We start from the raw sequence: 23,794 nt of genomic DNA, 5'->3' as shown, positions 1-23,794 counted from the left end.
GTCTCGTCACAAAATGAACGATTGCTGTGTGTACAAGGAGAAATCATGTATCTATTCTTAATATTTGCACCTTTGCTCAGAGTAGTATACTGCGGATTGCAAAAATGCTTTTTTTTTTTCTCGCAGCCTCCCCCCACAACAACGTTGCTGTGAGAAGGTCTTCAACTATTGTATTGTCGCTCACGTCAAAAATGGTATAGGACCCGAGAACATGGAGTGCCAAATGCATTATACCTTCGCTTTCGTAAGGACCGGTGTCGCGCGTGTTGAGTCGGCATGAACTGATCATTTCCTCGGAGAGAGAGAGAGAGAGAGAGAGAGAGAGACATATTAAATGGACTCCGAGGGCAATGACATCCAGTTATTGTTGTCGGTAAAAATTTATTTTGCCCGGCAGCATAAGACGCAGTTACCGCGAGAAAATTGAATTTAACCCCTCTCCCATCCTTTCGCAGTAGATTTGAATTATTTACGTCCTTACAGAAAAGAGCTGGTTGCCACCGTTTCCAAAGTGACTGGCTACGCAGCATATCCTCTGCTGACATACATGCATGCATTTTGCTTGGAAATTCAGCCGCTGATGGCGACGCTTTAATTAAATATATGCGTCTCTCGTCGCAGTTCTCGTGCATTACTTCCACAGTCCTCAGCAAAAGGCCATCTGATCCTGCGCGCAAACGCGACGTTGTTTCGTGGTGGTGCTTTCTTACGTGCCGCCAAGGCCATATTGCGAACGTCGCGTCAAGCTATGTCAGATTACAGGGAGTGTGTAGGTGTTTCTAAGTGCTCTGGTTAAGCAGCCGCATTCCGCTGTCAAGAGCACGGTGCTGACTCGTTTCGACTTTAGCTTGAAGCTGTTACTTCGTGCGTGAAGTTCTAGTTAACAACTCTAGGCTGGCTCGTCACTTCACGCGCGAGCTGGTTACGCGAAGTTCGGCTCGTCGCGCCGTTCGTGTGCTTTCCGGATTTCCGTTCGTACTGAACAGCTGCGTTTGGGAGAGAACGGTGCCGCGCCGAGAAGGAGAGGTCTGGCTTAACCCGCTGCAGCGCCATCGCAAATATAGACACATACGCTCGTTGAGAAGAAATGACATAGATGCTTGTTTCCAACAAGCTCAGCTACCTACCCGATTAAAATCTGCGAACCTCTTTATAAACTGCTAAAAATGCAAACCGTGACTTCAAAAACGTTCCAAGAACGTGCTTTTCTCCTGTTAGCATCGCAGGCGCCGAAAATATGCTCAACCAGACATACCTTTTGAAGGTTGGCTATCAGGACGCGTTATCGTTAAAGGTATTGTTACCCATTTCGAGAATGTGAAGATAAAAGCACGGGAATGCGGTCGCGGCTCTGTAGCTCTAGCTCTGCGGCAAGAGCACGCGCGGTCCCCCACGACTCCTCTCTTCTGAGCTTGTGCGGGGAAAGAAAGAAGAAAAAAAAAAGAACGAAATAATTGCCGCGGACGCGTTCCCGGCGTAATGCCCCGCGCGTGCGGCTACGGTCGCCGCGCATTGTGCACAGGTGGTGGCCATCCTCCTTTCCCTCGGGCTCCCGCCGTAGCTAACGGTCGCCGGCATATTTCACGCAGCCGGTAGAGGTCGGTAGAAGAGGCCGCGCCCGTCCGTTATGCGCCCGCGCTTTTTGAAAGGGAAGGTGAAGAAGAGGGGGCGTTGAGAGGGGGCTCCTCGCGGAGGCGGGGTTGGCGGGGGTCGACCGCCCTTATTAGCAGTTAGATACAGCGCCCTGGAAGGCTGTGGGGACGCTGCAGCGGCCGCTGTCCGTGGGGCGGCCGCGCTGACTTCGTTGTTCGGGGCTGCTCAGTTGTAACATTAGGCTACCGTTTTTGAGCCGATGAAGTCCCCAATTGCTCGCTGACGTCTGGTTTCTTCCTTGGCGCTTTTCTTTTTCTCAACATGCGATGTTTTCGAGGGAGTGAATGATAACCGTTCTACACCTTGAAGACAGCTGTCATTTTCTGGGGCTGACGAAAGGAAAAGGTGTGGACATTCCCACGCATCCTATCCCCGTCTTCCACTTTCTGGCTTTTCTTATCAGGCCTGCCTTGGAGTGTGGCGCTCGCATATGAGTGTTTTCTCATTGGCTCCGACTTCACCAGACGCAGCTGTTGCGCCTATCCGAGCATATGTACCGAGGTTGATGTCCAAGGCCGCCGGTTTGGCGCTTCGCTGCGTTGCGAGAAGGTCCTACATTCGCTTTGCCGGTGTGTTTGAACTCGTCGTTCTCTGTACCAAGTTTTGTAAAGAAAAAACGTAATAGTTCGTTGCGTTCAGTGTATGCTTTGTTAAGCGCGGACGGTTTCTAAAATGAAAACCTCCTCGCCAGTTTTTGGAGTGATTAGCATCATGTCCACATTTGTTGGCATTTTGAATCTAGCGTGCTTGAAATTCCTGCGCGAGATCACGTGGTTGTTGTGACGTCATGAACACGTAGACCATTCAGTGTTTGGCCGACCCCGCAGGATGGCGGCGTGGGCGCCCGGTTTTCAGCCGAACATGTTCATCACGCCATCACTAAATGCAGGGACACACGATTCTTTAGACTTGCTGCTTTTTTTTTTTTTTTTTTTTTTCCTTATAACGACGATGAAATGAAAAATGTATTCCAGTGTCGCTTGGTTCGTCTTTCCTATCTTGAGATGGAGGCGAGAAGGAAGGCGCCTGTGTACTGTGCGATGTCAGCGCGCATTGAAAACCCCAGGTTGTCGAAATTTCTGAAGCCCTTCACTACGGCGTCCCCATGGAGATAAAAAGTTAGGGAGTCCTACATAGGTCTCGTTACTTCGGGGCTTTAAACCGTATAAACTTATCAATTCCTAACCTTCTAAAGCCGCCGCTCTGAGTTCCGGTAAAGTGTATCACCTGCGTCAGTGTTCACTCGCCTAAACTAGCATTTTCTCACTTTTTGCTCTGTTCATGTCACTTGTGATCGCGTATTATTGATGCTGACCGACTGCCGCGTATCCAGGCAGGCGCCTGGGGCCCGCCGTACCCGTGGCGTGCGGGGGCGGGGTTGAGAGAGAGGTTAAGGGCAAAGGGGCGGACACGCGTGATTGTAACAACAGGTTGTCGAGCGAGAGCCACTTGTTGCTCCCGCGAGCGCGTAGGGACGCTTCAGCGCGGAGAGCCCGTCTCGTCTGCCCGTTGCGCCGCGCTCGTCTGCGCGTCGGATGCTTTTGTTTCTTTCGTTATCTTTGTTTCCTCTCTCGGCGCGCGTTTCCTGCTAGCTTTTACTGCACCCCACCGCCTCTTCTCGTCCGAGCCGCCCTTTTGTCTCTGGCTAATCTAACGCCTGGCAGCGAACGGCTGCCCGTCAACATGTCCGACACGGCACGAGTCCGTTCTGTATTGTGTTTGCCCAGGAGGATCCCGTGAGTTGTTCGGGTCCTCCGCTCAATGCGCGCTGAATGGAACGCGCCGCTAAGACTGCGCCGGTTGTTCACTTTTTGGGTCGAGGTGCCTTTTGTTACTCGGGCTGCTCGACTTTGACGAGAAAGGAATCGGCGACAAAAATAAAACGTTTCGCGATGCACGCTTTAATAATGGATGCCGCCTCGGTACATTTCCTAATAAAAGCAGACGAACTGAGTGCTAACAGACGGCAACTGAGTGTTTACGGCGCATGGAACATAAAAAAGCGCATGCATAGGAAACGCAAAGTTCAAAGATGAGCTGAAAATATTTATTTATTGCTTCGTCACGTGGCTGCCTGCTGATGGTAGGGTGCTAATTAGTGCGATCGTGCATTACACGGTGAGTATTTTGACGCAGCAGCGAATTTAGTGCTTTAACTGACGTGCGTACGAACATGTCTGGTTTTGGGTGTTCTGTTTTCGTTTGTGGTCGCTAGGCGACGAGGCGTCTTCAGTGTGCAAATAATGGTGCTCCGCGCCCTTGGAATACTTCGTGCCTTGCAGTCTGACAAATAATGGAGCCGTTTTTCTGTTCGCGCTGGCGTAGTATTTAGGGTTCTAGCAGGCACTCGAAATTTTTTTGATGCCCTTGATTTCTTTTTTTTTTCTTTAAGGCAGTTGCAAGGGCCTTGAAACTTCCTCAATTTTGACGCACTCTTGAAATTGTAAGAAAGTTGTAGAGAAAGGTTTACAAAATCCGGAGAGACAATGCCGCACCATGCCGGATGAAGCTCTCGAGTGTCCCGCGTTTTCTCTTCCTAACGGGCCCGTTAGAGAGAAAGGGGAATCGGTTGATCTTTCCTCACGACTGACCTCCTCTCGTACAAACAGCTGAATGAATGGGCATAGTATTGGTATCAGCAAAAGAACATTAGCGAAAAATTAAGCGCCCAGGTAAACGGGCATCGATTAGGAGGCCATTGAGAATTCATCCTTTCCTTGGTGAGTGACCCTGGCCTTGAAGTTATGAGCGCAGTCGACGTTACGAAACCGTTATGCCTTAGCGCTGTGTATAACGAATTGGAACGCTACGCTTGGCGGAAAGCGCAGTTTTCAAGTGGATGAGAGTGTGGGCTTGAGCAGTAGTCAATTCGATTTTGAGGAAAGTGCACATTGTTCCAGAGGACGATGGGGCGACACTTGGTAAACCGGCTTTGAAAACTCACTGGAGACGCTCGAGGCATACCTGCAGGTTAGCAGCGGGCAGAAGACATAAGTTCTGCGAAAAATGCTCAAATTTCGGTGGTATAGTCGGCAGACAATATCTCCAGGGGTGCCGATAATGGCGCATATAGTCAAGGTTAACAGTATCCGCTGAAAGACAAGGAAGAAGCAAGCAGAGATAGCGCCCGTGGAGAGGGAAATCGGAGCTATATAAGCGAGATTCAAATTTCCAATCGGCGTGCACGGTCCAAAGAAATATATCTTAATTTTCGTCCTCAGATAACCCCTGTATATCCGTGGAAGTCCTGGAATTTTTCTTGAATTTCTGGCCAGATATTCTGCACGAACCTTGTGAACTTGAATACTTCACAAGTCTCGATTATACTTACCTGTCGGTGTTTGCGCGTGTCAGTATAGCGAGCTGTGGAAAGGAGGACGATATCGGGTTATCGTTCGGACGCCTGCAGGACGAGAGCATGGCGGGCCGCGAGAGCAGTCGCAAGCCAGTGATAAGTCAAAAAGTCAATTCATTAACCAATTAATAATAGTAAGTGACACGCGTGCAGGCTATTGTGTATAATGCAGAGAGCTGTTAACCGGTGTAGTTATACAGCATAGTCGTGGTCGCAGCTGACGCATAGTACAGTCCATTATAGGTTTTGGGAGAGGCCTGTCTTCTTGCAGTAGACAAGGTTGGACTGATAATGATAGCGACTAAAGTGCAGTGTTTCGCTTCGCACGTTGTTACTTTTACTCTTGTGGAAAGTCCAACGCATCTCAATCCTTTTTTTTTTTTTTTCCCCCTTCCTAACGCGCTTAGTGTGCGCGCCTGTAAATTTCTTGCTAGACACGTCATGCGCGTGTACCGACATGAAGCGTATAGGGCTCACGGTGGCTTCCGCCTTATCCTTTTCGTCTAGGTAAACCGAAAAGAAAAAAAAAAAAGTGGAGTAAGGGCAGTGGGTTGTGCGTCAGCAACAAATGCGTGCAGAACGCGTCACGAGTGGCGCTGGCCGCAGAAGCATGACGTATTTTGAGAGAGGAGAATGAGCTGCGTGGCCCAGATATCAGTGTCGAACAATGCTGCGTCCGAGCTATCTCCATGCGGTTAAATTTTTATGTGTATATGCAGTTCAGATACCTTTCGCCATGGCTTGCTCGCGAACATGGTTCAGCGGTGAAGTGCGATTCGATGGCTTATACACTCTGCGTCAAAGGTTCAGAGCCTTCGTGAACACACACACACGTGCTTCTAAGCCGTTTGTTGAGACTCCTGCGGCATTTGTGTATAGTTAGTTATCCGGTGGAGGGGCAGGACAGGAAATGTTCTTATTTTCGAGTTACAACACTGAGGCCACGCAGTGCGGCTCAGAAGCGGAACTCTGTGGCTCTATAAACTTATAACAAAGGGTTACGTGCAACGTTGCTAGAACAAACTGGTTACGTGACGTGCTGGTTATTTGTCGGCTCCTTTGAGCTCGTCTGCAGCGTGATTACTAGAACTTCTCTGCGCTCGCGATCGCGATCTCTCGGTCACAGCCGAGAAGCAGAAAATGAGCTTCAATGCAGAGACTGCTAGGCCAAAATCTGTTGCTCAAAACGAAATACAATTGAAAATTTTTCGCTATTTTTCAAAAAGGATGAGTGTGTGTGTGTGTGGGGGGGGGGGGGGGGGGGGTAAAACTTCAATTTCCAACAGATACAGGATAGGCGTCAATTCCTATCCGCCTACACGACGGCCTGGAGCCCTTGGACACGGGCGGCGTGTTCGGCCAATCGGATTACACCTGAGTCTCAAGGTGTGAGCTCAGCAGTAGTCTCCCAAAATTCTTCCGGTTTTGTCTGTTCATTTATATTTTTTTATTTCTGGACACGTCCATATCATATGTACCAGATCCGCCTTATCTTGACCTATCTGAGAATTGCTCCGGCTATACCGCTGACTTTAAGTAGCTGGGTTCGGAAAAGTCCTTGTTTGTAAGCGCCTCCCAATGCTTTCTTGGATCTTATTTAGTGTCCTATCTGCCGGTGGGTATTCCAACCTGTTTAGTCGATAGTGCTCTGTAATCTCTCTGTAGCGGACTAGCCTGTCCCTACTAAGAGTGTGCTTAGGATCAGAGCCTACCCGGAAGGTGAGGCCGCGGGCAAGCTTATGAGCTCCATCATTTCCCTGAACCTGGGAGTGGGCTGGTGCCCATATTAGCCGGATTATTCTGGCATCCTGACATGCTCTCAGTATCCTTTTTGCCTGTGGAGAGACCCTTCCCTTGAGAAAATTGCATATTGCTGTTTTCGAATCACTTATAATTGTAGTAGCCATTGTCCCTGCTATTGCAATGGCAATCGCCACCTCTTTAGTCGCGTGGGCTAAACTCGTCATAACCGAGCCGCTTATTCTTAGATTTTATTCATGTCTGACAGTATACCCCAACCATAACATGCCTGTCCTCATACTCGGCGGCGTCGACATCGTCCACGTCCTGTCTTCCTTGATATATCTTTAGCAGCGTTTCCGCCCCTTTCTTCCTTAATTTTCCTGGTGATGCTCTGGATGCATATTTCGTGGCAGCGGGGGGATTTTGAGTCGCTTCCTGACTTCCATCAAGACATCCGTCTTCTGGTTTTCTTGGCTTTCGTATCGAATACCTAGTTTTAGCAGTATGCAATTTTTCCGGGTCATTGCCAGTCTTTCGTACTGGGTGATTTGGTTGGCCTCTGTCACCTCTTCCAGCGTATTTTGCACCCCCAACTTCACTAGCCGGTTCGTAGACATACTGATAGGAAGACCAAGGGCTGTTTTTTATGCTCTTCCTGATGATTGCTTCAATCTTAGCCTTCTCGCAGTAGGCAAGGTGTAAGCACGGGACTGCGTAGGCGATCTTGATGATGATAAACGCATATAAAAGTCTTGGGAGGTTTGCTTCTCTCATGCCCGACTTGCGATTTGCGATGTGTCTGATTAGACGTATCGTTTGTTGAGCACAGCCTTCGAGTTTCTTTATAGCTTCCCCGTGACGACCATTTTCCTGCAGCCACACGCATAAAATCCTAATCTTGTCCACTCTGGAGATGGGAACTCCATCTGTCTTTAGTTCGATTCTAGGTGGTGAGCGAATGTTACCTAGAAGAACTGCGGTTTCGGTAAATCAAATAAACGTATTAAATACAGGCATTTAGTTTCAGTGTTCTTGGACAACTACTGACAGGTTGGATTTTCGTAGGCAGTTGTCAACCGCCTGATGTTTTGCATCACAAATGCGAACAGCGGAGTAGTTCGTCTCTCGCCTTTTGTTTCACACGCGTTAGTCGCCCATATGCAATCCTGTGAGTCCTATACATAGTTCCGAGAAAGCGACGTATTTCGACTTGCGTCCTGTTTCCCTTCGCCTGTCCGTCTTTTCATGCGCTCAATAAAGTTTTCAATCAATCAATCAATCAATCAATCAATCAATCAATCAATCCCCGCCTATATCGAACCCAGTTCGCAGCCTGCGCCGAGTCGCGTTTCCCGCGCTTTTGTCTTTATCGCGACAATCGCTATCATATCGCGGTTCGAACAACTCTGGACTAAAAGAGGTGACACCTGCTGTCTGAAAGCGAAGCACCACTTGAAGGGACCCCCCCATATTTCGTGTCTGTATGGAGTATATGTATCGCTGCTATTCTCTCCAGTGCCTCTATATCCACCCGTTATCTCTCCCTGGACAAAGCTCTGCAGGCCATTATCTGGCTCTCCTCCGCTCGCCTATTGTCTTGCTCTGTTTGCACACCGGAGAGGGGGAGAGATATCTGGGCGTCCTCGAAGAAGCGAAGCTTGCGCTCGGCCGCTCGTCCCATTGTTTCAACGGTCGCCTTCCCAAGTGTGTGTGTATTTAGGAGGCACGGAGGGAGTCTGTATGAAGCAACCGTTACGGCTTGAGTTGAATAAGGCCAGCTTTCTGCGGGCGTGTCGTGGGAAATACGAACGGTTTCCGCGTCTTCGCTCAGCGGGGAATACGAAAAGGGAGAAAATTGAGTGGAGAAAAGAACCGTATGATGGCGTAGACGTGCACTACTCCGCACGTGGCGCATATGCCGGCTGTGTGCCCGCATGTGTTATACCTCGTCCTCCGTTTGTGGCCGGCAGGTGTTGTGTGCCTGTCTGGGTTGTGCTCATTTTTAAAAACAAACCTGTACGCGTTGTTGGACTTGAACGCTGTGCGCCTTGCACTGGCCAGTAAAAATGGCGAGTTTTCTTGTTATTATCATTTTCGTTTTCTCAGGGGACTCGAGTGAATAACTGCCAAGCTGTCCTAACGCTGGGGCGCGTGATGCGGGAAACTCGGCGCAAGCTCTCTCTCTCTCTCTCTCTCTCTCTCTCTCTCTCTCTCTCTCTCTCTCTCTCTCTCTCTCTCTCTCTCTCTCTCTCTCTCTCTCTCTCTCTCTCTCTCCGTGCTGCTGCTTGTATTTTGCTGGTAATTCCCGATACCTCCCAAGACTTGCAGAGGGTGGCAACCTGGGCGGGGGGCGGATTTACGGGTGTCTCCCGGAGGGGGCGACCCTATCTGCTCAACGCATCTGTGGGGCTCTCAGCTCCGGAAGTATGGAGTTTCCCCGTGGTTTTCTCGTAAAATATTACTGGCTAGTAACAGATGGAAATCACTCGGGGCAAAATTAAACTGTGAGGGGAGTGTGGCAGCATCTCTCGGTCCAGTTGCTGTAACTTGTCGAGCGATGCCCATTGTGCGGGCTATATGCAGGAGCAGGACTCCAACCCACTGTTCAGGATGCATTTTCACCGTGTGCTTGGGCATCTTGTCCAGCAGGCTACCTCAGGTGAACGTGCAGCAAGCGTGGTTGTCCCATGTGTAAAATACGTATGGTCCAAGACCTCTTGCACGATATCTACGAAAGTCCCAAGTCCTCGAGGGGGGGAGGATGGGAATTTCTGTCACCGTAGATAGATTTGGTGCTTTGGCAATGCATAACGCACCACACAGCAAGGTCCAGAAACAAACGCTCCGGGCTGCACTTCTTTTTTGTCAAAAGGTGTACGCGACGAACAAACGCCGACGAGTAGACAAGGTTCCGGTTTGAACACTCTTTGTATAGCAGTGTATAGCAGATAGGGTTTACATTGTTTGTTCTTTGCCTTATCGTTGTTGCCGGGTTTTGTGTGCGGTCATTCTTTCTCATCCTAGCGGGACGTATAAGCCTGTTGTACACAGTGCCTTTCAGCGTGTTGTACTCTGTCCCGGTCACGTGTGCCCATGTATTTATTGTTCTTGTTTTTTGTTCTCTTGACAGCATGGCGTCAGTCCGTTCTCAGTCTTTAACGGCCTCTAACACAATTGTCAGAAAAGTTTTCATCCTTGTAAAAATCGGAGAATGCATGGTCAAGGACAACCGCTAGAAATGCGGCCATCGAAAAGAACGGACTAAAATTAACACATTGGTCGGTCGTTAATTTTGACGGTGCCGTGAGTGCCAAGCACACTGTCCGCTAACATTGTCATGACATCTTCGTGCGTCTAACGTGTATTAGTGTGTCATCCTGCCTGTTCTTGCTTATTTTATTTATTTATTATTATTATTATTTTTTTTTTTTTTTTTTTTTTTTTTTTTTTTTTTTTTGCCCGCGAAATGAGCGCTATATATGCTGGTTGCCTCTGTATTGGCTGGGTCACACTATTCTGTAAGTTTTGGCTGGTGCAGAGCGCAAACGTAGCTACTTTCAAAATTATGTTTTGTGCTGAGAGCCAGCTAGCGTAAGCACCTTGTGAAAGAGCATCTGAATCGAGTTGTTTCTGACCTTACAAAAGTAGAAAGAGAGAGAGAAGACGAACGCCTAAATGTTACTGTCCCTGATAGCTCCCTGCTCCCGACTGCGGTCGTTGATGCGCGCGTTCTCTTCGGAATCGCAGGTGCTCCGGGGCTTTGCTGTTTAACAGTCTGGCTGATGCGTCTCTCTCGACAGCTGTGCATGTGCCGTTTCTTGCGCCTAGCGAGTTGTTTCGAAAACAGATGGCGCTACGGGGATCGAGAGCGCTACGAGAGCGTAGGAGCGCGAATAAAGTTTCTGCGAGTGAAGAGTCGGCCTTCGCGTTTGTACCGAGCCTGTCCCGCAAGGGAGTGAGTGAGTGAGTGAGTGAGTGAACTTTATTAACTGCTCGGGGATCTTTTTCTTCGCCTCTTCAGCCGAGGCTGACGAGCGGTTGGCGCCCCCAGTCCAGGGCACCACTGGCTTTCGCCAGTTTGCGAGCTCTTGTGACCAGGTAGAGCTGAGCCTCCGGGTCAGAGCTGCGATCTTTGCCCGCGAATTTGCTCCGGGTATGAAACGATAGCGGCGCTTTAAACGGTCGTGAATGCGCAGAGCCGCAGATGAGCTCGCAGAAAAAAAAAAAAAGAAAAAAAAAAATGTTCCCTCGAGGGCGGCGGAGTTCTGGCCCACTTACAGTCAGCTTCCTTTACTATTCTTTTAAGTCAGCGTGGCTATTTCGTTGTTCGAGATGGGACTTAGCGCGTTGCGGATTCAAGGTGCTGGGTTTACGCGTTTATGGGAAACTACGCAAATTACCGCTGCACCTTCATTTTAAAAATGGCGCGTTACGTAAGCACCCTGGCGCTGATGATGATGATAGCCCGCACTGCGCGCCATTCATCGGAGGAACGCGAAAACGTCTGTGGAGTTTTCTTTCGAGACGGGGTAAAGCGTTCTGTCCAAATCACGGAGGCTGCTCTCGCAAAGCTTGCTCTTATTCTTACAGGCGCAGTTTTAGAAACCGCCGCCTAGCTACTTGACTGGGATATTTTGGGACGGAAAACTGGCGCGAATATCAGCGCCGTTTCCCGCGATACGAAACTGCATGCCTGCGAATACGTCGTGACGTCACGTCGTGCCTCGGAGTTTCGGTTTCGGTATGCTCGCAAGGATTCTGATCTACGGTAGAGCTGGCAGAGCCGCTAGAGCATCGCGCTCGTGCCTTCTGCATTATTACACGGCCGTCTGTGATAACCGATTGTCTATAGACGCGCCCTAATTTCATTTGTCCTCGCTGTCCCTTTAGTATACTGCTCTTTTCATAAAAAGTGTTACATGCAGACGCAGCACAGTCATTGCAAAATAACCGTATTCATCTGCTCTGTGCACCTGTAGCTGTGTGGTGTAATACTGTGTACAATTGTAGTGCCTGTTGTACTGACGTCGCAATGATGACGGTGAGTGTACATGGGGCAAGCAGAAGAGGCTAACTGCGATTTTGTATTCCGGGGGGTAATATTTTATTTCTTAGTGATATGTGTGTGCGCGGCTGTGAACCTGTGCCGGCATGTTTGGCAGACAATTCGTTGCACTTTAATGTGAGACACGCACCTAACTGAGTTGCAGTGTGCACTTGGGTGTGGCCATTACTACAGTCTGTAAACGCTAGAAATGCCCCGCGGGTGTTACTTGCATTAATCTGTTCCACAGTGTCTTAAAACTAAAATGCACTGTGCCGAGAGTTATAAATTAATGAGCAGCTTGTTAGTGGCTCCAGTGCCATGATTTGCGACAGCAGTACATGCAGTTTTGCAGATATACAAAATTATTGACTTCGTGTCCTCTTCCTTGGAGTAGTGCAGGGGACATGAACATACAGTGTGCCTAGGTCACCGCATAGAATTCGCCTGAGCTCAGCTGATAGCGTGCAATTGAATTTCGGCTCATGCTTCTCTGGCCTCTGTTTCAACATGCAATATTGTTCGCGATGTGTAAGTTGGCTTTGGGTCAGATAGGATATATATAAAAAAAAAAAAAACTGCAGTTGCTCAAAGAAGCCAGCAGTCAGTGATATGAAGGAAAGTACAGAAATTGTTTCTTCTTTTTTTTTTTTTAATTTTGCTGTTGACACAAATTTGTAGTGTATTATTTTTATGTGTGAAATGTAAATAATGAAACACAGAGTAGAAGAAGAAAACAACATGTCTCCGATGAGATACAAACCCACGACGTCTGAATCTCTCCTCACCGCATTTGGTGCTTTACCAACTGAGCCACAGCGACGGTTGTGCAGCCTTCTACTTTTATTGTTGCTCGTAGCCCAGCCTCGACAGTGTTCGCCAGCGCCACCCTCGTCCACAGCAGCAGATGCAGTGCATCTTTTATTACCGCCATTGTCATCTGTATCCTAACAAGTCCATCTTTTTCCCTACATTTATCTAGACTGCATTTGGGGCTTTATATTTGTTCTAGTTCACACTGAATGGTAGCCAGCCTTAAAAGCGAGAATGAGAGCCATTTAGCAGGAAGTTGTGCTGTCGCTGTTGTTGAAGTCAATTTACTTCTTGTGGCCACCATTCAGCTGTTAAAAACGGGACCAGAGCAAAAACGAGGAGGAATTAATTTATAAATTGTCTACCAGGTCAGGCGAATTCCACATGCTTGCCTAATGTCTTGCCCATCGTTATTGATGAACGAACACACACACACAAACAATAATTTGGCGTATGTACCCTCCCAAGAGAACGCAGTGAATGTCTTGGCGAAGTTATGCTATGTTACATGTGCGGACTTCAAATTTGTGATTTTATGATTGATGCAGGAGCATCGGGATGACCAGTTTTTGTATCCAGCTGTGCAGCACCAATCAAAGCATAATGTTCGTCAGAAAGATGGAGCCCTGCACGGACGACGTGTTCAGCCCCACATCGTCGCCCAAACGGCTTTGCATCGACGCAGACAGGACCTCTTGCAGTGCAGCAACTCCTGTAGTCCATGCGTCGACACCAACGTGAGCTCTTTTCTTCTCTGTGCTAGTGTTGCATAATAATGTGTTACATCATAGAAGCCCCATCGTACTTGCCGTTGGGCTAGCTGTTCAGTTCATAATTAAATAAATTTAACGGCGCAGAAAATCAGACAAAACACGTAGGGAGACAACAAGACGAAAAACCATCATCTTTCGCTTCAAATGGCGCTTCATTTCGTCGTCTCCCTATGTGTTTTGTCTGATTTTTAGTTCCGTTAAATTTATTTATGAACCAGTTCCATAACTCTATGCGCCGTATCTTGATGCGCAACGCTGATTTAGAAATTAAAAAGAATTGGTTCATGGGATGTTGGGTGCCTTATATTAATGTTGTGTCCTGAAATAAAGAGTAAGAAGCTATTTTTATTATTTATTATTTATTTTGTTGCTTTCTATTGAACTTTGTATCCTTGTTATATTGTCTCCTTGTTGCCCATAAAATAATAGCTAATATTCTTTTACCTACCTATTAACAGTATAGACATGCCTGGAATGCCATGCAGTTCACATGCACAGACTGCACAGGCAGCTTTTTAAGCAAAAAGAAGTTATAGATAAAAAAAGTTAACACCATAGTACGCAGTGTAAGACGAGCATGCTAAGGTCATTAATAATACTAATAAAGACAGCATTGCTAGGATAGTCATTCAGAGTTTATCCGTGCTTTCACGTAATGGTACCGCTCGTTTTCCGTGTTTTTCCCTAACCAATGTTGCTCAGAGTCCTTCTTGAGTTCTCCACCCTTTCATTTCCCCTAGTAATTGAAAGGTTATTTATTGTTCTTTATGAGTATTTAATTAAACATCATGTGTTAGGCTCCTTTCTTTTTTTTTTTAGGTGGACAGATGTTGTTGGCCAACAAAGCACAGTGACAATTCACAAATGTGGCATTGCATGCACGCATGCTTTTTTTTTTTTTTTCGGCAGAAAGATTTTCTTTATGGTTATATCCGAAGGTGTATATGCAGAATGACGTCAAAAGTCAGAATTTCTTTTTTTGGTGTTGGTTGTAGAAGACATAAGTCTCTCTTTTCTAATGGCCACAATCGGCATATTTGTTTCCCTTTTTCTATTTGCCATATGATAGTCCTAGCGGCTTAGGACCACAAAACCAAACAAACAAGCATAACAGAGTTCATGCAGCTCTCTTCTGATTGCATTATATTCAGCAGTTCCAAGACCAGTGCTCTCGCTTTGAAAAAGAGACGCTGCCGTTAATTACCCATCGCACGTTGCCCGTTTCCATTCTGCACTTCATGCTAGTCGGCCGTGTGGGCTGTATTCTTTCGAAAAATTTGTAATGAACCGCGCAAGCGCTTTAATAGGGGATGCCCACAACATTGTGACTCTTCCAGGTCACCGCTTGTGTCTCCTGCAAAACGGCCTCTTCAAGACGTCACCCTGCGTCGCAACAACAGCGGTAGCTCATCGCCGTCGTCCTCACTTCCCCCTTCCCCTGGCACTCCCATCAAGTCTGTTGACGACCTTGACGAGAGCCCCCTCGACCCGACCACTCCAACGGCAAGGCTAAAGATGCTGTCCTGCTTGGCCGAGCGACTTCCTTATGCAAGCGGGGACAATGTAAGACATGATTCTTGCGTCGTTACTCTTGACCCAACGAATTCATGCTGCTTTGCTTTGGGCAAGACCTGCCATAAATGCAAATGGTCATGCTTGTCATTTTTATCGCTTTTTAAACACTTTCTGAGCCCCTCGGTACAGAAGAACTGGTCGACCACACTGTCCCTGTCAGGGATGCTCGCATTGTTGATAATCTTATCTGACTTCCCAATGCCATTGTCTTTGGGTCAGAGTGGTGGTGTTCATATTTCAGTTAGAGAGAGAGAGAGGGGGGGGGGGGGCACCATCTTGGGTCACAAAGACTGCCCCAGCAACTTCGTTAACAGATGAATAGACAGCTTCAGTGTTTTCTTCTGAAAAAGTGACCACAGTGTTTGCAGTACTATTGGACAGTCTCGCGCTTCTGAGATGCTGCGGAAATGTTGCTTTCTATAAAGGTATTCTCGTGTAATTATAAACTGAGTTGTGCTGGAAAAAGGATGCTGGAATCGGTCTGGTTGTGCCTTTCTCAAGTGCAGTTTTGGAGCAGGGTGGCATGCAGTTCAAATTGTGCCGCATTGTCTTTCAGAGCCTAGACGATGAGTTGTATGGTCAGAATAGCAACTCTGAGAACCAGAAGCCAGCAAGCCGAAAGGACAAGTCACTTGGCTTGCTTTGCCAGACGTAAGTTATTGTTTTTTTTTTTTTTTTTTTGCTTGCTTTGCTTTGTTCATAATCCTTGTGTATTGATTCACCTGGTTCTGTAGTGAACTAGTAAAGTAGTTATCATAGAGATCACTTATTCACTCACTTAGCAAGGCACCAGGTAGCTGGGAACATATGGGTCCCGCAAGTAAAGAAGCACCCCATCTGGTGCCTGCATGCACCACCAATTTATATCGGGCCCAATAAGTGTTGATTCATCATCATGTTCTGAGGCATTGAATCGCTTGTTAAGTAACTTTAAAAATAGTTAAACTCACTTTGTCAAGGGCTTGCTTCCTGGCCATTGATGTGGTCTCTGTCACTTGTTCACCCACGCACTCAATCGCTAGCCTATCTCTTTACTGTTTCACAAACACAGTCACAGTTATTTCACCAAGTTTTGTGGTAGTTATCGGTGAGCACAGATGACCTGGGGAATTTCTCGAAATCATGCATAATTTACATATCCATGCTTCTCTCTCCTCTTCGCCAGGTTTTTGAAGCTTTATCCCGAGTACCCGGAGCCCTCAGATGACATTGTGGTCTGCCTTGATGAAGTCGCCAAGCATTTGGGTGAGTACCAGTGCAAACTGAAAAGGAGCTTAACTCCTCTTGAGCTCAGTGGCGAGAAATAATCCGGAGACAACAGGGCACCTTATGAATATTGCTGTGAGAGAGTTTTCTCTTTGTGCATGGTGGGAAACTCAGTGTGCGCAAGATAACTTATGCACATCCTTAACTTTGCTTTCTCTCTTCCAATTTCCCCTGGAGTCGCCCCTTGCGAAGTGTCACTCTGCCTGCAAAAGACTGTCACTGTGATAGTTGCTGATGGCAACATAGTTCTTACAACTACAGGTGTATGTACAGGGTCATCAACTTGTAGCTATAACACGGTCACTGCTTTCAGAGCAACACTGCATCCAACCCAGGCGCATATTGATGCAAGATAGATAGATGGATTTATTGAAAGGAAAAGGCAGAGAGGTTGGCCCGAATAATTCAAATCTGGCCTGCTACTCTGCACTGGGGAAGGTGAAGGAGAGAAGAAAGAAGGTCATGATGGGTGACGATGTGGGAGAAGGTATATGAAATATATATACAGACACAGCAGCTTGTTTTACAAACGTGAATCAAGTCCGCTGGCACTCAAATAACGGCAAAGAGCGCGCACTGCCTGGACGCCCTTCCCCTTGTCCTGCCAAGCGCCCAGCAGCAGTTCCTCCGACAGAGGCCTCTTGTCTAAACGCTTCAAGGAAGCAGCTAGCACATTTCTTTCGTTCGCATACTCTGGGCACACCAATAATACATGGTCCACAGTCTCTGGGATGCCACAAGTTGAACATTCCGGTGAGTCCATCTGTCCAATTAAATGTAGGTACTTGCGCGTGAAAGCCACATTTAAACGAAGTCGATGTATCAAGCATGTCTGATGACGCGGAATATCACGCGGAACAATAAATTTAAATGTTCGATCGAGCCTTCTCAGACGGATGTGTCGGGCGTCTGGTTGAGCCCAGTAAGTTGCTGTAGCAATATTCATATAACTCTTTAGAAGACATGTCGTATCCGCCCTTGAAAAAGGCACAGCTGTTTGGAGGCCATTGATGTGTGCGCTTTTCGCTTCAAAATCGGCCTGCTCATTCCCATGGAGGCCGCAGTGGGCAGGAATCCATTGAAACATTATCATGTGGCCTTGCAGCTGAGCAGATGTGATGAGCTCCATAATGTTTAGTGCCAGGGACTGATAGGCAGTGTGGCGTAAGAAGTTTTCCAAAATTTGTAATGCAGTCTTCGAGTCCGTGAATATACACCATTTTTGAGGTGGTTCCCCACATATATAGCGAATAGATTCTCGAATGGCTACAAGTTCGGCAGCGGTTGATGTAGAGGTATGTCCCAAAAGGAAATGCAGAGTCGTTTTCTGAGCTGGTATGACCACAGCTGCAGCGGATGCCTGTGCTGACACAGATCCATCGGTGTATACGTGAATATAACTGGGATATTCTGACCAGATGTGTGCCAGAGTAAGATGTTTGAGTCCACTAATTGGTACCATTGATTTCTTTAATATTCCGGGAACACGAAGGTGCACCAAAGGTTTATCCATCGTCCATGGTGGTTGGGTGGGACGGTATGGGAGGGCATATCCTGTCGGTACTTGCGACTGATGGCAGCGGAGTGCACTTGTAAAACTGCAGTCCGGCCTCTCATCCAGAATCTTGCTGAGTGGGTGAAAACGGTGTCTTGTAAGTGCTCGTAAATATACACGAAGTGGTTCGTGGGACAAGTATATGGACATTGGGCGAGCGTGTGCCTCTTCAATTGTGCCTTTGTTAGAGGTGCATCTGGGCAGTCCAAGGCATATTTTCAGTGCCTGCGCTTGCACGCTCTCTAAAGTCCGCAAGCAGGAAATGCTCATACTAGAGAGTACTGGGAGACTGTACCGGATGTAGCCAACAAACAGAGCCTCGTAAAGCCGTATTAAGGAGTGCTCAGTTGGACCCCATTTGATGCCAGCTATGTACCGAAGTACATGGCAAAAATTAATTAGCCTCTTCTTCACCATAGCAATATGTTTCGACCAAGATAGTCGGTGGTCGATTATTACTCCCAAGAATCTGTGCTTGGAGACGTATGGTATTACGACTCCATGAAGGGTAATCGGGTAGCGGCTGACACATTTTCCCGTAAACGCGATCACTGCACACTTTTCTGCCGCTAAAAATAAACCTTGACCATGCCGATGCAAAGCGATGCAAGCACGGAGGGACCCAGAAGTGTTGCTTCACATAGACTGCCAGTCAGCTTTACTGTGCTGACAGTTCGGACGTAATAGCGCTTTGAAAGCAGTGACCATGTTACAGCTAGAAGTAGACGATGCTGTACAATGATTCTTCTGTAGTGATCTTGTCTCACCTTTTATAAGATAGGTAACAGAGGGGAGGGGGATGAAGGGTTAATTAGGTGATTATTACCCCCCCCCCCCCAACCAAAAAAAAAAACAAAAACAACAACTGATGACCGATCATTTTCATATTGGCACTGACTGCACCGCTGACTATGCAGCTGTCCATTGTAGCACTGCACAGCTCCACAACACTCTTTGCAGGTGTGGAGAGGAGGCGAGTGTATGACATTGTCAACGTGCTCGAGAGTGTCGGCATGGTCACCAAGGAGGCCAAGAACAAGTATCGCTGGTTTGGCAAGGGACCACTCATGGAGACCCTCTCCAAGCTCAAAGTGGGTGCTTTACTTGTTTTTGTGTGCACTATGAATTCTTCTTGATTGTGCAAGCTTTCATGGCCTAGCTCTGTGCTCGCTTATGCCATTACACCGCAAATATCTTTACTAAGAACACCACATTAGCTAATTTTTTAAGTTTGTGAATATTTAAAGGAAAAAACATATTTCTAATATATATTCAATTTAATGATATTTCAGAACTACTGATGTCAGTATAGCACATGTTTCAGAATAACAATTTATTTTTACTCTGTAATAAAGGAATATTAGTATTGCGAATTCGGCTAAAATTAACGCCGCTGCAACGCTCGCTTGAAAGGGAAACCGTCTTATAAACGTTGGTTTACAAGACGGATAGCTGCTGCCCTGTGGGCAGCAGCTATCATCATCACCATATCTAGTGCCAACTCCTAGTGCCACCACTAAGCTGTGGTTTAATATGCAGTAGCCAACAGGCCTGGCTGCCTGCCTTTCTTCTATTTTGTCTGTGTGTTGTGTTTCATTTGCTGGTCGGCCGTTCGTGGCATTCGCGCATGCGGGCAGGCATGGTGGAAACCGGCGCCACCCCTTTTCATAGGGGGCACCCTTAAAATCTACCCATTAATCTAGGCATTTTTCATTGCGGATGACCTTACCAATCTTACTGCCAAGTTCGTGCACGATCTGATGATGAATGGAGCCAGCAGAGGGTGTCAAGAAGTGAAAGCATGGAGAAGTAGATTCTTACAGGCAGTTAAGGTGTCCACAGAGCAAGTGTGACAGATACTTCGCCTTTCCTTTCCTGTAAACCAATTATTGCAAGAAATCGACTCAAGAATAAAGAAAATTGGCTTCTGCAGACAGCTTCATAGTGCTCCATCGACCATTGCAATCATTTTGAGGCAGAGGCAAGATTATCAAGCTTCTCTGAGCACTGATGATGAGGTCATATCAAACTCTAGTGTTTTAATGCGCGCAAACGAAGTCTGCACTTTCATCGCTCGGTGTGACGACGTATGTGATGATGTGCTGCGCAAAGTGGAAAGTGTAGAGTAATTTTTCATTGGTCATGTGGGCTGCACATGGCAAAAGAAAATAACTGATTTCTATGAAGAAAGCAGCTTTGAAGTTGGCGCAACATTTTAATTTGAGATTTTGCATGTCTGCATACATGTCTGCTGACAATGTACTTCATTTTCATACCTAGGTTTGACCACAGGATCATTACCACAAGTTATTCATTACAATATTTCGAAAGAACGATTTTTGAGGATCCCAAGCGATTCATTATATGAAATTTGACTGTATTGATGCACTGTTTCATTCTGGCTGGTTGTTTTTAAAATAATGAGCGACAAAAAAAAAAGGCTGCAAAAGCCCGGTAACCGAAAGAGAAGATGGGCTTCACAACCAAAAGCTACGCTTTGCATGATGCAGCTGTGATGTCTTGAGCATTTTCAGTAAAACTCTTGAGGATGTGTTTGGCCGATGCCAAGGCTGTCTTGTTTTGTCACTACATTGTTTCGTTTGAACACTAGTTATGAGTAAACTGTGCAAAGAAAATATATCTGGAAAGATTATTCTGTGCATTAAAAAATTATCTAGTGTCTTGACAGATTTTTCAGTGGACGGCTAATGACTGAGAGCAAAAGGGAAAATCCCTGGGAAGTTGATACAGTCTATTTAGGGGATCTCACGAGTGTGGTTAGCAATTTGGGTGGAAGAAGAAATTGTTCATGAGTACCACTTGGGTCGCAGCAATATGGCTGCTAATCAAATCTACCTGAAATTTTCACTCTAGAACAAGGCACTTTTGTACCAGACATTTTTAATTTTACTCTCAATTTCACTTCTAATTTTCTCGGGGATAGTGGTGTCCTGCATTTGCTTTAATTATCTCAGACCGCTTGTAATATTCTAGCAACGTGCATTCTTGAACTTGATAACGACTATTACTAACTCCCATCATTTTTTGTTTTATGCAGTGAGAGGAGTTTCTGTTCTTTTTTTTAGCTCCAAATACTAACACTGGTGGTACTACCACCAATACTGCTCAGAATCATTGCCGCAGCTGAATAAAAATTTGTCCTGATCTGAGTCCAGGAGTGAGATGACTAAAACTCTAGGAAAGACTAACGCTCCCGCCTCCACGGAACCCCAACAATGCAGGCTGGTCTGAAATTGTGCCACTTCGAATGTATCACTAAATAGCTGATGCTGAACGGGAAAACATAGTGTGCAGGTTTGCAGCATTATTTTTCTCTATCTCTTCTTTTTCTTCCAATGTCGTCAGGCTCTGTCGGAGAAGAGCAACATGGCTGACAAAATCCACACGGTGAAGGACTTTGAGTTCACGCACTCGATAGAGATGAGCCGGATATTTGTGGTGCCGTCGAACGAAGCCATCAACTCTGGCCAGGTGACGTCAGCCTCCATGCCCGACGAGAACATCCTGGGGTGCGGAGCCGGATTCATGGACCTGGAAGTGCGGCGGGAAAAGTCCATGGGCATCATGAGCCAGCGCTTCCTTATGCTCTTCCTGACGTCTCCCGTAAGTCGCTTCTCTGGTCTGCATTCTCTTTGCGAGGAATAAGTTGGAGGTGTACTATGTACTCTGTACGTTAGGTGTTTTTCTCTTTTGAGCATTGGTGAACACCTGGAAAGGGTGCGGAGATGAATACCTTGTGTCTGTCTCGTTCCGGCCTAACGCATGCGAAAAGGAGCGTGCTGATGTATGGGCCCTGAAAAATAGTTAATATTGCTGGCAGCTGTATTACGAAGCAGTCTGCTTTAAACAACCTCAAAATGAAGGAAGTAAAGGAAAAGAGGTGCTGCTTCAGCGGCATGCAGGGATACGAGGGCTCACGGAACGCGGGCGACACTCCAAGGAACCTGTGGGTGCCACGGAATCGATTTTTGAGATCCCTTACTCTGCATCACTGAGTTAGAAGCTCCATCACGTTGCCTCAGCTTTACTCGAAATTGCGCATAGCGTTTGAAAGGGTGGTAGAGGCACAAATGTCTTACGCTGCCACTTGTTGCAGCCGAGGACAGTGAGCCTGGACTTGGCCGCCAAGGTCTTGATTGGCGACCCAACCATCGACAAGACCCAGTCTCTCGTTTACAAGAGTGAGTGCAACCTTTGGTGCAAACCCAACCTAACTACCCCGACCTGGCGCATCTCGTAGAGAGCGTGCAGTGTCGTTCATTTGCAGCGCCCATCTGTTTGCATTTAATAGGCACTGAAATACCTTTTGACTTTTTTATTTGAGCTATTCAGACGTGTATATTCATTTTTTTCATGGAATTTATCCCTCTTTGTGTGTTTGGTATTAACGAAGTAGAAAAACTATTAAGCAGTGAACAGGAGTATTTCGTGCACGGGAGTGTAATAATGGGCAACAAGTAATGCTCATTATCACGAAGCAACTAAATGTGACACTTATGGGCACACAGGATTGGTGTTAAACTAACAGAAGCAATGCATTGGTCAGCACTGGAGTCGTAAGTGACATCTGGTAAAAGTAGGTGTTTGCAAACAGTATTCGAAGTTTTTAAATTCATCGCAGTTTTTCCACACTGCGCACTTCACCGCAGTCACACTCGGTAATTCAAGCTTTCAGCTAGTGCTGTTCTTTTTTCTTTAGTCGCTTGAAGGCTGAATTAACAAGAGTTTACTGTATTCAGCAGAGATATGACAGTCCACCTGGTTTTCATGCAGATCCTTCCTATGCAAAAAAAAAAAACTGATATGTAGAATCTTGTATAAAATTTATACTAGGTTTTTTTAGTACTTTGTACACTCCTTTTGTGATTCTGATTTAATTGTTTGCAAATACCGTAAAAACCCACGTATAATATATGACGATTTTTTTTTTTCGATTTTATTGCGTCAAATTTCTGCCTCCTATTAATTACTATATGTGACTCCGAACAAATTTAAGCCTAAATTCGCAGTTCCGGCCTCATTATTAATCAGCGCTATCAGCATCAGGCTTCCGGCCAGAGGTGGCGCTATCTAGCAGTGGCGCTGGCTGACTGTTTCGATGGTTTTGGTTTTACCGCGCTGACCCCATGATCCTCGCAACCACGGCGCCCGCGACGCACGCGAGGTCGGAAAGAGGTCGATCGCATCTTGCATGATGTAGGGACAGCGGAGGATCACTCGGTGCGTTGCACGGGTCTCTCACGGCGAATTGCGAACGCCTTATCAGCATTCCCAAGGAACGCGTCGATCAGTATGAGAAATTGTCGTTAGCAAGCGACTCTCGGCTAACGATACACCGGACGACGGTGATCGCATGAAGAACCCAAATCCGAGAACACTTGCGAAGCGCACACACCACGTGCGGTGCTAGACTGGAAGCAGCCTACTGGTTTTAGAACAAACTGAGAACTAACTAGGCAGTCGCTTCTGTGAATTCCGGGGCGTATATGAGCTGCTCTTCTCACGGTGCGTGAAATCATCCGATCTAGCATGTCAGCGCAAGAAGGGGAGCGAATCAGCACCGGTGCATGAAGGTGCGCGTCTCTGTTCGTGACGCCTGGCGCGAGGTGGCTTTGGACGCGAAAGTGCGGAGCGCGTACACCTCACAGGGCAACTGCGACATGTAGTGCAAATAAATACTTTTATTGATCTTTTCTCGCTCGCATTTGCATTATACAAGGATGAAAAGCTTTCTTTTCCCTTTTTACTATCCCGAAATTACGCCTCGTATTATATGTGGGTTCGTATCATATATGTGGATTTTGACGGTACTTTTTTTGTGATTGTAGTTTAATTCTATTTGCAAATACTATGTGAATTCTAAAAAGCTAAGCGACCAGTGTTTGCTACATTTTAATTTCTCATGTTTTTTTTTTTTTTTTTTTTTTTTTCACTGATCAAATACTCGATATTCAAAAGCATTTTTTTTTTTCCCCATATCTTTATTCAATTCATAT

General features: G+C 46.7%; 1 protein-coding gene across 2 annotated transcripts in view; it reads left to right on the top strand.

The window, feature by feature from the left end:
* Window positions 1–23,794, top strand: part of LOC146173536 (uncharacterized) — a 51,888-nt gene that overhangs the window by 11,257 nt on the left and 16,837 nt on the right. For both annotated transcript variants that reach the window (XM_084584330.1, XM_084584329.1), the window contains exons 2-8: window positions 13,157–13,345; window positions 14,719–14,944; window positions 15,513–15,607; window positions 16,122–16,201; window positions 18,738–18,868; window positions 21,144–21,401; window positions 21,895–21,979. In XM_084584330.1, the coding sequence (XP_084440456.1) occupies window positions 13,167–13,345; window positions 14,719–14,944; window positions 15,513–15,607; window positions 16,122–16,201; window positions 18,738–18,868; window positions 21,144–21,401; window positions 21,895–21,979 (1,054 nt within the window). In that variant the 5' untranslated portion in view covers window positions 13,157–13,166. The remainder of the gene's footprint in view (window positions 1–13,156; window positions 13,346–14,718; window positions 14,945–15,512; window positions 15,608–16,121; window positions 16,202–18,737; window positions 18,869–21,143; window positions 21,402–21,894; window positions 21,980–23,794) is intronic.

The sequence above is a fragment of the Amblyomma maculatum genome, chromosome 11, assembly GCF_055883805.1.
Source record: "Amblyomma maculatum isolate TAMU_Amacu chromosome 11, ASM5588380v1, whole genome shotgun sequence".
NCBI classification, from domain to species: Eukaryota; Metazoa; Arthropoda; class Arachnida; order Ixodida; family Ixodidae; genus Amblyomma; species Amblyomma maculatum.
Note: the sequence above shows the minus strand (reverse complement) of the source record. Positions and strands in the feature narration are given on the sequence as shown.